Source organism: Echiichthys vipera, assembly GCF_963691815.1.
Source record: "Echiichthys vipera genome assembly, chromosome: 1".
NCBI lineage: Eukaryota > Metazoa > Chordata > Actinopteri > Perciformes > Trachinidae > Echiichthys > Echiichthys vipera.
The window spans coordinates 32701890-32715608 of record NC_139826.1 but is presented as its reverse complement, the minus strand read 5'-3'; the positions used below and the strand labels follow the sequence as shown (position 1 = coordinate 32715608).

Below are 13719 nucleotides of genomic sequence, written 5' to 3'. Positions count from 1 at the left end.
CAAACCCAATAGTTGTTAAGATCAACAAATATCAGCCTCATGGTGCCGCTAGAGGAAAAATCAGGGCATCTGCAAAGTGAGACTCCACGGCTCCACTGGGCACTGAGGATATCCGTTTTAGATTTCAAGTCAAGTTATCCAATGATTGTTTTTACAGTAGTTTTGGAAAGGTATCAGTTATTTACTTCTGCCATGAATATGAAAGACAGACAGCTCTATTCTCTCATGTCTCATCAATTACTGCAGCAATGAAAGCCTTACTGGGAATTCTGAGGGAAATAACTTTTTGATATCAGTAGGGCTTTCCAATGAATAACACTAAATCACAGGATTATTGTCATCACTGATCATCATAGGATATAGATTTCCTCAAAAACTGGACATTCTTTTCACATGACCTAGTGTTTTCAAGGAGTCAGTCCTGCACTTGACTTCCCACTGGGTTTCCTGTGCAGGGTCAGCGTGGTCTTATAAATGTCACTAAAAGGTTTCAGATGACTTAATGTGATGGAGAATATAAAGTTGTCTGCCGTGTTTACTTTAGGACTGATGGAGGGCATAAAGGCCTTAAAGGGAGCCATAATTCACATATATGTCAGAGATAAGAAGTCTTTGTGTTCAAAACAAAAAAAAAAAGGGGGGGGGGGGCTAAAGCTGTTTTATTTGTGATTGACTAGCTTCATAAAAGTCCTTTAGGGTTTCACGCTGTCTTGTGATATGTGTCTGTTTATCACGTGATGCCTTTAGATTAAAAGACTAGTTTTAGCACTTCTAGTCACAAGGCTCAATGTCAAATGCCTTAGGTTTAAACAGCAAGACCACTCAGCTCCTTCTCTCCATGGGGAATTGTTCTCATTTTAATGTACAACCCATGTACAGAAAACAGTATTAAACCCATTCACCTAATCCCTAAATAGATGCAACACTATCAGCTTATAAAGAAAACAGTGAATAACAGTTAATCATCTGCAGCTGTATTGTTTAAACCATGCCAACACATATACGACTTAAAATAGTGACAATGGAGTAAAGTTTTTATTACAATAAGTGTTTTAATAATGTACTGTTATATTTCTGTTTCAGATGTGTGAATGTCTGAATGAGGGAGGCGTTATACATCATTTTGGGTAAAAGTGCTACATAAATGCAGCCATTTACTATTTAAAGTGTGCTGTCATTTCTAGCTCCAAGTTTCTAATCAAATTTTATGACAATGCTGACATGAGGGGTGCACTTTCAGCACGGCATGAGAAACAGTATGGCATCTCAACCTTAAGTTTCTCCAGAGTATTTTTATTTACATGGTTATTTTGTTGAAACAAGAACTTTTGCAGCTTTTACAATTAAAAGGGAAAATGTCCAACACTTGCCTAATTTAAGCATTCATAAAATGTTTCAAACTAATCACACTCCTGAAAAAGCTCCAAAAAATACATTCCTAGGTCAAGTAGGAATTTAAACAACTGTGCAGTCCAAGTGAAAAATCACAGGGAAAGCAACGGGAAAAAGGAGCAATTCTCAGTTCAGTGGTGCCCCGTAGGAAAGACACTTGACACCACTTTATAGCCAAAGCAGACTGTGGCCAACCTCCTGCATGAACTTCTAGGTCAAAGTCTAACAATTCAAGAAGACGGATCTACAACTTAAGGATATCAAGGTCAAGTTCAGGATCATTGGCGTAACAAAGCCCCTCAAGAAAACACTTTAATAATACTGTAGTTAGGAGGAAAGGTGTGTACACAGAAACTCCCTCACAACTGCATGAGTTTAGTATGACATAACATGATGTGCATGATTCTGGAGAATTCAAAAGGGTCCTGGGGGTTGTAATGAAATAATTTTAAACTTTGTAAATAATACTGTTTTAGCCTTTTGCATTTGATATTAGTATTGAATATGTTGCAGAACACAGTCCTTCAAACACAAAGATGTAATGTTCTCTGGGGAATTGAGCTCCGGTCTCCTGTGTGGAAGTGAGGAGCCTTACCCCTCGGACAAAGGGAACTTTGAGAACTCAGGTGCAGAGACACAGACAGACAGAAGCCAGTAGGGTATAGTTTAAGTTTCTTTACTTGAAAAGCCAGGCAGAGATTTACTCAAAAAATCCAGACAAAAATGTAAAATGTCCACAAAACATCTAGGCCAAAAAAAGGCACAAAAGAAAAAACAGAATCTACAACCAGGTGGTTTAACAGAATTATACAAAACTATACTTGTCGAGGCTCAGTAGCCAGAGAACAAAGAGAACCAAACTCAAGACCCTTACTCACATAAGTGGTGGCCTAGTGTCAAATCAAGACTGCGCAAAAACAAAAAGGATCAGACAGCTTATATAGTCAGGTTAACAAGGCACAGTTGGACCTAATGATTCAATTAGTGACCAGCCAACATGCACTGAGGTACCCACATGGACAAAACAGGTATTACAGAGCCGAAATGACCAATATGCACACTGAGGAGCTCACAAGGCCAAACAGGCATTAGAGTCTAAAAATTCTGACAAAAGATTGTATTTATCATTGCTAACAGCATTTAATTAATCAGGTCAGAGCAATGACAGATGACAATCAATCCGAAGTTTATCCAAAAATGTTTTTGTGTCTCTCTGCAAGTAAGTCTCATGAGCACAGCCTGAAAAGGCATTCAGACTTCGTACTCAACAGAAACTTTAAAATGATTCAGCTCAAATGTCAAATGGTTTCATCTGCTCATGCTATAAAAGCTTAAGTCCTGCAATGTACTGTAAAACATAACTGTTCATTTGCATTAGGACACCGGGTAAAGTTCTGTCCTTTTGTTCTCCTGTGTTGTTCTTTTAATGATATGCTGTTTTAACCTCAACAAGGTTCCAATATATCAGTCATTTCATCTGGTAAAAATTCATAAATGAAGTCCACTTTATTTGACACTTGACAGTTCATCAGCAGACTGACTGCGGCACTGCAGGGATTAATACAGTTGTGTCGATTGAAAATGAATCAACACTTCAACAGAACCCTGCTTTGTTTTGGTTGTCTGAGGGTAATATGTTCAATCAATCCACAGGATCTGGGCAAATTCCTGCTGAGGAAGATCGTGTGATATAACAAAGCCGCAGAACAGAAGTGGACCTTGTGGTGAGAAAGTTTGTTTAACGGTTTCAGTCTTGAGTTAATGTCTTTATTTGTGAGTTTCTCTTAGGGCAGCTGTACAGAACATGTGATGTGTGGTATAATAATGGCATATAATGAGAATATTAGTTTTGAGTTGACATTTTAAAGCAGAGATGAGGACAAGAGGAAATGTTCAGACAGTCCATCACTGCACATCAAAGAGGGACCCATATGCCAACATTTTAAAGTCTCACAGACTCTCAAAGTCATTTTCACCACAGTGGCTCCAACAAGGCTCATATTTTCATAGCTATTAATATCATAGTTATTACTTCAGTTATTGCTGTCCGTTGGCAAGAGGAGACACTGCAGCATGAGTTCAGGTCAGGATACAGCTACCTTAATGAAAAGGGACCATTGTTGCTTTTGACTTGGGCGGCTGCCTCTGGAGCTCCTGAATTTCACCCGAAGCTGTTCAAACAATCATGTTCCAGAGCTCATTTGGGTCGAATGCTAACCTCGGTGCATCATCATTGCAGGAATGGTTATGACACTGAAAGAAATAAAGCATGCCTGGACATTTTCTACCATGGTTACCGGGGGTGTACAGAATTTTGGGTTTTGAGGAAGCGCCATCCCCAAGCCAAGGCTGTCATTAATGTGGTAATGTTTTTCATATTTGGAAGGAAGAGATGTATACGCTGTGAGACCACATCCCTGCCCCAAACATGAGCGTGCTACTCAAGTGTCACGCTTGCTCATCACATTTCATTTCTGCATTAACAGGATATGTGTTCTTTTGTCAGTGTTGCCTCATAAATCGCAGGAATTGTAATGGTCACATAATCATTTTCCAAAGACATGACTACTTGAACTGAGAGCATTGACCAGACAGTGACAGGATGACTTATGAGGAAGCACATGATTGTTTCTTTAATTCATTGTCCCATAAATCGTGTTGGTTTTTTTCAACTCAAACAATGTGCTGGCTTTGTTTCATTCTCATATTTATATTTTTAGTCAAGATGGTGGCAGGGCTATGGGAAAATGAATGTTGGTTGGTCAGTCCATTTCCCCCCTGACTGAAATACCTCAACAGTTATTAAATTGATTGGATGACATTTGTATTTGAGATTCATGCCCCCCACAGGATCATTACTGCTGACTTTGGTGGTCCTCTGACATTTCCTCTAGCATCACCAGCAGGTCTAACTTTTCACTTATCCAGTAAACTATCTCAACATCTATAGGAGGCCCCCTTGGCTTAGGGATTCAGAGTAGCTTATCTCTACTGTCCATTAAAAAGACTTAAAAAAAAATGTATATGTTTAAAATATATACAGTACGTATATCGCAACATTAGGGCTAGACTAATGATTATGCCCAAAGCAATTTCAGTCAAAAGCTACTGGACTTGGTTACTTGTCTAGGAAGACGTTTCACCTCTCATCCAAGGGGCTTCATCAGTTCATGTACGCAACTGACCAGGCTGGCACTGGTCCACGTATCTGGTGTGGAGATCCAGGTATTTAACCTCTCACAAGGCCGATGATGTCACTGGAACCCTTTGTACTCCAAGTGCCAATGACCGTCGTTAGAGTGAAAGTTGTTGGTGGGAAGTTGCTTATGATTAACTCTATTGAGTCTTAACGACAGTAGTTGGAGTCACAGGAGTCGATGACATTGTCCATTATTTTCTGGATTCATTGATTAGTTTAAAAAAAAAAAAAGTTAATCTGTGTTTCCCAAGGACCTTGTTTTGTTTTGTCTTGTTTTGTCCACAACTCAAAGATATTCAGTGTTCCCTCTTGTAAAAGGTTTTGGTGCTGGTTCTAGGCCATTGCGTTAGTGTTACGTCAGACATTACCATTAAGCTCAGTTGTACTTTGTGTTTAATACTAATTAGCCGATGATTGCCTGCTAATATGCTAAGGAACATGGTAAACAATGCTTGTTGCTTAAAAATCTGTATGCAAACGTCTTCTTTTATAACATGAGAGCATGTAGATGTTAGCATTTAGGTCAAAGCACTGCAGACAATCTGTAGAGTCCTATTTTTGCTATATTAAATGTAACAATCTACCCTCTAACTTGTGCTCTAAATACTTTAAACTGATGATATACGTAGGCCTTACAATCACTTGACTGTGGGCGTTTTGTCTAAGCCGGAATTCAATAGATCGAGTTCTGTTTTCCTACCGAGCTTAGGACTTTTCTTTGCAGCTTTGTAAACGAGCTAAATAAAGGGAACACTATTTAAGGCCAGTGCTGAAAGACTTCACAGACTCCCTGTAGTTCTTTGTGGTGTGCAACTCGTAACTGAGCTAAGGAGTAAAGGTCAAGTCTCTATTGAGGAGACCTGGTACAACTGTAGAAAAATAAACAGTGAGAATACAAAGTGGGAGGCTTCTGTGGTGTAGGGCCCCAGTATGCAGGTCCGTGTATCCCATCAGGTTTAAACACCCAAGCTCTTCACCAGTCGGAGGTGAAGTGGCCTCTTGTCAGCTCCCCAAAGAGTGTCTACTCTGGCAGGGTGTTTAGAGCATCATAATGCTCAGTAGACACGTGCGGAAATGACACATTCCTGACATTGTGACCTTTCCTCAACTTAGTAGCTCCATCAGCAGTCATGGACAGAAACTGTCAACAGAACTGACAAAGATGTCTCAACTTTTTGATGTCTTCTTTATGCCAAAAATTGTGCAAACAGTAAAAAAAAACTCACTTAAAGGTAATGATAGCTCAGATAAGTCATCTTTTTCTATATCTCAGATACACAAAAGCACTCAAGTCAACAAACACTATTTTCTTAATTTGGTTCTTAAAGAAAGTTGTTTGAATGTAGCTACATGCCTCTCTCACTTCAGGTTTGGATCATTAAAACCTTTTTTTTTTTTTACAGAGTCACTTTCCAGCTGGGATCCTGTTCCTATCCAAACACAAAGCTGAGGCTTTTGAGAAATCAGACAGCTCTGGAAAAGTTGACAGCGCTGCAGTCTAGCACAGATGCTCACAGGCAACATCAGCGATTGTAACAATTTAAATTCTCTCAAAAGCTGAAACCACTTGAGGCGGAAAGTGAAGGTTTATAAAGTTAAAGGGAATAAACCGTCAGGGACAGAGTACCTGTGGACGATCTATTGTAATTTCTAATAAGTCTATCACGTACAATTTCCTCACTGACTAATCTAAACATGAAGTCACATTGGTAAATAGAGTGAATACAAGCACCAGAACAGACAAACCCAGAGAATCAGCAGAAATGCCCCCTTGAAGTGCTGACACTTGGTGAGCACATGTTCTGCTGCAGAGTGGGTGCCTGGCACTTCAAAGATGCATTTGCATTCGCTCGACACAAAAAAAGAGCAGACTGTCCTAATCAGCACCGATCATAGCCTCATCAACACAGTCATCTTGGGGGAAAACAAATATAAATCCTTCTCAAACCCTTTACTGTTAGTTGTCATAGATGAAAATGGGAGACATGTGGAGTCTAAGGCATCACTTCTTCACAAGAAAGCATCACAGATCTGGTACCAGTGATGAAAAATAATTAAACAAAGGAACCTAAATACTGCATTTAAGTACAATTCTGAGTATTGCCATTGCATACTACTTAATTTTAGGGTGAATTCCTCTACTTTAAGTTGTCAGCTATAGTTACTTTCTCTGGAGATTAACATTTTACTTAAAACATATACATAAAGCATCTACCAAATAGTATATAAAGCAGTGAAAATAACATCCAATTATCATTATATTAGATAATAATCACTGTAAAGAAGGCATTCTGCATTATTACTTTTACTTTTCTATACTTACTGTATTATGCTGATGGAAATGTGCATTTACTTACATAAAATGCAGGACTTCTGTATCTTATTTGAGTAGTTTTATGTGGTATTTAAGTGAATACTTAAGCAAAGAATCTGAATACTTCTACCACTGTCAGATAAAGAGTGGATGCTCACATCATTTAGTCATGCTCCCACTGGTGATAGATCAAACTTTCCTGAGCAGAAATATCTCCAATTAAGATATAAGAGAACATATTTTTGGATATTTTAATGATCCTTTCACACTAAATAACACAGTGTGTCCATCTCCCTCAGATCCTGCAACATTCCTTAGACCAGCTGAGAACTGTCAGATTATGCATTGCACACACTCCCACAGACACACAAATAAACCGTACAGCTTGAGTTTGTGCATGCAGCTGTGTGTTCCGATACCAACACCTACGCACACTGCTGCACTGACTAAACAAACTTTAAACTTGTTGTTGTCTGCCGAGACGGACGAGTCACAACCAAGGTGAAAAATAAGTGAGACTGACTGCTGTGGGTCACAGTAGGTTAAGTTAGACATTATACTGAAAAGCCATAACATTATAATATATATATATACACATTTATATAGTAATAACATTACTTGAAAAATTACAAAAATAGGATACAATTACAGAAATGCTTTCTATTCTTGCATCAGTTAGACGACCATCCATCACATTGGTGCTCTTTCACACTACTACTATTTTCTTATGAATAAAGACACTTTAATGCCAGATGTGTGAACACCTAACACAGTCTGTGCTGGACTATTCTTTCCCTGCAAATGTTTTAACCTCGCTCTCAGACATTTCCTTCAGTCGTGGCAGTGTCTCTGGTGATCTTTATTCCACACAAATCAGCCTCATCGGACCTTTTCAGTTCTGGCAGACACGGTTGGCTGACAGCCGCTCTGACTGTTAAAGAATATGGAATTTACAGTGTAATCGACTCCGTCGCTGACATGTGCAAAGGAAGTCCTTGACTTCTGTGAGCTGGCAGCTCTTGCTAGTTTGTCACTTCACTCTCCAAGTGTGTCACTGTCTCGTCCTTTGCTTTACACTAAGAACACACACGGTGTCACTTTGTAGCTCCTTAACTAAACCTTAAAGGATGAGGCTAGTGATAGTCTACATTATTATTATTGTTAAATATTGTGTCTAAATCTACTGAAAAAAAAGGGTCACAGGTAATACTTTATTTGGCCCTGTAATATAGAAGAAGTCAATTGTGCATTTGTTGAGGTTTATTTTTAGCCGTAGATTGATATATGATATATTTAGTGTGATAACTAGTATTTAAGACAAAAGTGTTTCTTGATTGACTCAGTCCCCATGTTCATTCTAATTAAGTAACTGTGTTTAATAGCTTTTGAAATACAAGGCCAGAAGAATCAGCCATAGTGGCTAAACAGACATTGTTAATAGGATCAATTGATGGTTTCAGTCTTTTCATGGGATTTGCTGACAATAATAAAAAAAGAAAGAAAATCACCAGACATCCTCTAACCATCCTTAAATCAAATCTTAACCCTAATATATATATATATATATATTGCACCTTCTAGCTCTTTCTTTTATTACTTTGACGTTAGAAACAGACATTGTGATTTAACCAGGCAGCTGAATATAGTGAATATATTCTGAAGCTGCTTAAAATGAATGCAATACTCTCGCTCTTTTCACACTTACAACATTATAGGCCTCATATCTCCGGAGGCCCGAGGGTGATGGAGGATGAATAATTTGCCAGGAGGAACAGTAAAAACAATCAGCATGGGACAGTAAGCCCAGTATTTACTACATATACACTGATCTCATTATGTTAGCAGTGCTTAGTGTAGATATATATTTAAATTATACCACTGGGCTGTTCTTTGAGGGAAATAATGACCGATAGATTGTTAATGAGCCATAGCCCAGTTCTACCCACAGTGTTATTGCAAAAATAAATAGATTAGTTATAACTAACAATGTTATGTTACACTTAAATGACTGATGTGAGAGTTGTCTTAACTATCACCCCCATGGTAAAGGCCTAGGGCTTCACCTGAGACAGTTTGATGAACACTAGCTAGAGACACACATACCCAATAGAGTCATCATCAAAATGTATTTAGAGGGTTTAGTTTAATTAGAAACTAGTGAGAAAATAAAATATGATCCAAAAAGTACAGTTTCAGTCCAGATCCATGTATTTGACTTTGATTCTGACGCCAAAATGCTGCACATCAGTTTATATTATTACAGGACAGGATCTTACTACTCTGGAAAGTTAGCATGGCAGCAACCGTTTTATGTTTGCTCACAAGGTAAACAGTAATATGGCGTTCATTTAACAAAATACCAGCAATGTTCTCTTGTCCGTCTTTAATTGGTCAATGCAGCGTTTTTACAGATGATGTTGCATTGTATTGTAAACGTTGAGCCAGGTTCAACATTTTTGCCAGATAAGCCTGCGTTTATTTGCTGGAAGCCTGTTTATATAGGCATGAAAGAGGGGGTTGCATTTCATCACACAGTGCTTTTGTCTGTCTGAACATTGCCTTAGGCACCTGAAAATGTTCAGCGTTAAGGAAAAACCTGGTCACTTTCAATTTAACTTTCATGATTGCTTGGAAGGGGACACAATGTGAACCACGATCATGGTTTAGAGGCACTGTACACCCAAGCATCCACACTATCAAATTAAGCTTCTTAGGGCGCCATCATTCACTTCATCAACTTCAAGAGGTTGCTTGTCAGGAAATTGTAAACAAAAGTTCTTTTAAGAACAAGAACAACCAATGCGATCATTTTTTTTATGCAGTCTGCAAGTCATTTAAGTCAGAGAGAAAAAAAACAGACATATAATTAAAATATATGTAAACACAACTAATGATGCGCACACATAGACACACACACACACACACACACACATACAGAAGCACAGCTGGAACTCGACATGGTACTAGCACAGCATTTGCTACCAGACATTTTGGGGAAGCTAGAGACTAATTTTGGCCACCACACGGTGCCAGTTGGCCCAATAATAGTGTGCATCAGCAGTCAGTTTGTACTATGAGGTAACATGATGAATGTGAGGTATTCAGCTTAGAAGAGAGCTACAGTTATTTTTTCAAGAATAAATGGATGGGAGGAAACTAAATGTCTCACTGCCAAGTCAGACTAGTCAGTCAGCACTACAGGTTGTCGCGTTTGTTTTATAGTTGCAATGTATTTGACCTCTTAATCTTAACCATAAATTACTAATATCCGTCTGTTTTACAGAAGCTAAAAACATACATAATAATGATGTCATTAAATATAGATGATGAAAAGTTTGACACCGTATTTCAAATAGTCATTGTGGTGTCAGAATAATACAGCCGAATATAGCCATTTGCAGTTGCTGAAATTTAGCCCAGCTATATGATAAGGTCGCAAAATCCAATCTCCGACCCCATCGGCTATCTGTCTGATGTCAATTTAACCTCTGGTGGCAACGGCTAATATTTCAGGATTCAGAGGATCCCGGTCAAAGACTTCCTCTTCTGATTTACAGTCTGTACAACAACTTGAGACTGGAGTTGGAATTGAGAGACAGCCTCTCTATAAACTGATATCTGCATATGAATGCAGTTAAATAATAACAAAAACTAATTTTAAAATTGACATCAGACAATGGCTGATGGGCTCCATGATTATATGATGGTCCATGTGTTCCACCTCTTTTGCTCATGGACTGTTTGCCTGCAACCAAACCATGCTCAAACGTGATTGATAAATACCCAGACTACAAACTGAAACCAGACTGCTTCCGCTCCCTAAATCTTGTGCTGTTTCCTACAGTTTCCACATTCCTATGCAGATTAAGCAGAATCTGACATCAAATTGCTGTACAGTACAATGAGCCCTTACCACTTTTCTCCTCCAGCACCCACGTGTTGCTGTACAGTGTATCCAAACTGGGCTTGTTTAGGGCCTTTGATGATCCTGGCATTCTTTGTGTCGATATTGAAGCAGTCATGGAAGCCTTGAAAAAGAAAAGACAGTTTTTATTAGCACTGGCTTAAGAAGATGCCATTAATGACCCAAGGTCAGGAACCTAGTTCTATAGCATAAGTATAAAGAATCCAAGTATGGAGATGGCCTGGTAGCCGGAGAGCTGTCAGTTCAACTCCTGGGCACTGCTGAGGTGCCCAAGAGCAAGGCATTGAACCTCCAACTCTTCCATGGGCAACGCTGTCGCTCTGACATCTCCATTAAATTCACGTGTATAGGTTCTGTTTGCATGTGTGTGTATTTTGGGCCTGTGTGTGTATGTGTGTAATATGTATTAAAAACTGAATGAAAAAAATTATTTCCCCTCTGGGTTTAATAAAGTAGGTATTTTTCTTCTTCATAATCTATATGGAACATCAATTTTTTAGTGCCAGGTGATAGTATCTCTGCAGATTTATGGCTGTCTGCACTGAAAAAAAACATTAACATTAACATTGATCAGACCTCAGCATGTGGCCTAAGTGCAAAAAACGTCAAACTCATCCTTACTCAAAATAATCCCTATCCTGCCTCGCGTCTGTTTGTCTCCCTACACCAGTCTAAACACAGACTTCCCTCACAAGCAAACAGATAATACTTGTACACGTGATGCAGAGCAGCTGAGCTGTCTGTCAAATTTGATTGACAGTGTGCCATCAGACATTTGCAGACCCAGCGGGGTTTTGGTTAAGCAGCATAGTTTCAACATGACCACCTACACGAATAATGCTTTACTCCTATAGGAACTTTTTGACAGGCACCAATCTGGCACACACCGGTTTTTCCTGGGATTCACCTTTATTTTACCCTTCTCTCCCACTGTCCTCCTGTTTAAATATTTTCTTGTAGATCTCCGGGATTTTGAACCTTTCTTAAAATAAAAATAAAAAGGTTGGCAGTAGACGTAACCTCAAACATAACATACATCCCCGCCCAGTAAAGCAGGTGATAGTAAGTAAGTAAGAAGAATGGCAGCATGAGCATTCAAGGATGGATGCACGTGAGAGGGATGGAGGAGCACCTGCCAAAATGGCTAAAGTTAAAGATAAAATTATCTTGCATAATGTAGAAGTGAAAAATAAATTAGCGAGTTGTCCACTAATCAGAAGATCGGGGGTTCAATCCCCAGCTCCTCTGGTCTGCATGTACATAAGACACTTAACCCCAAACTGCTCCTGAAGGAAGCTGAACGAACTGAACCTAAATGAAAAACTACATTTGTAGATTTTGGCTGTCTTATGTTACAGTTATTTTCATTATTAGGCTTGCGTATTACTGCGTTGTATCGTTGAGGAGACTAAAAATGGCAACCATATTTCAATTTTGGCAACCAAAAGTTGATCCCTGTTTCTAGCCTGGCATGTAGTGTAAAAGTGCCTTGAGTGGTTGGAAGACTAAAAGGCAATCTGTGATTTACAATTTAGTAGTGAAGAAGCTGAAAAGGCTCTCGAAAATGTCCTTCCATATGAAGAAATTACAAAACACCTGCACCATATCATTTACCTTGCAACTGAAAATATAAGATTGGTTAGAAAGAAACTCAGCAAGGAATTTTGTTTTGATATTGCAAGTGTAACCTGACAAGTAGCCAGAGGGTAAAGAGTAAAAGCTGCTGCGGGACCTGATCAAAGCAAATCTGTTTTCCCGATTGTGTACTTAAATTTCTCTCACTCTCTTTTGACAGCTTACCAGGTGGTAGAAAAGAGCAGGGAATGTCTGCTTTCAATTAAAATACCACCTTTTTTTTTTTCAGCCGAGTTACCCATTATGGCTAATGAATGGTGATAGCATTATTTGACTTTTTAAAATTTCCATCACAAGCAAAGAAGTCTGTATGAAGACTTGGAGGTGATGAGATTTTCCTTTTTGGCGGAGGAGAAGGGGAAAAAACGCACTCGTCTACCACTCTGACTTCCTCTCAATCCATCTCTCTCTGTTCATCTGTCTTCTATATAATCTCCCGTTGATATCTCTCTCTCCCGCTGCCAGACTTATCATAAGTGTGCGTGTGTGTTGTTCAGCATGGCTCCATTGATGTTTCAGCTACTGCAAAGTCATGGATCATGTTGATCTTTTCAGCAGAGCTCATTGATACATTAAATCTCAAAATATACCAAGTTAGACTGGATACTGTTACATTTCAGAGCCAGGACAAGAACATGCATGAAGAAGAGAAAGTAGGAGGTAAAGTTAAGCAGACTTTATACTTAATGAGACACAGAGGTTTGTTTTGTAGGAGTTGAAGATCATTGCTTAAAACTAAAGTGTTTTCTCAGAGTTTACGCTGCACAGGTGAGCTGAAAGCACAGAGGCCTCTTCTTTAAACTCCTCTGCTTCTTTTATTGCTGTGGCTCTTGTCCACACACTGTGGGGCTTAATCAATCCTTCCCCCTCACGCTAAACGACACCGCTCTCGGCTCACTCCCCATCTGTGAGGCTCAGGGGTCACGTCAAGTTAAGTGAGCCTTTTTTTTTCCCAGCAAGGGGAAATTCAGTAAAATGTAAACAACAAGGTAATGGAATGCTCAACAACGTTGGAAAGCATGTAAAATTCAAATTAACCCACAACAAATGACAGCTGAGGTCAAATTTAAGAGTTCAAGTTGTAGCCAGGGTTCTCTTGAAATAATCCAAATCAGAATAAAGCTTTTTCCTTGGTATCCATACAGCTGACTCTACATACCTAATGAACGTAAGTATGCGATTGTGCAGAATGTAATATATCAAATAAATAATCCTAAAGATATTCTTTCTGTTATGTACTTACTGTTATGAAGA

General features: G+C 38.9%; 1 protein-coding gene across 1 annotated transcript in view; it reads right to left on the bottom strand.

Moving 5' to 3' along the window:
- Window positions 1-13719, bottom strand: part of itga11a (integrin, alpha 11a) — a 53534-nt gene that overhangs the window by 32696 nt on the left and 7119 nt on the right. The window contains exon 2 of the mRNA XM_083916113.1: window positions 10819-10933. Within this exon, the coding sequence (XP_083772239.1) occupies window positions 10819-10933 (115 nt within the window). The remainder of the gene's footprint in view (window positions 1-10818; window positions 10934-13719) is intronic.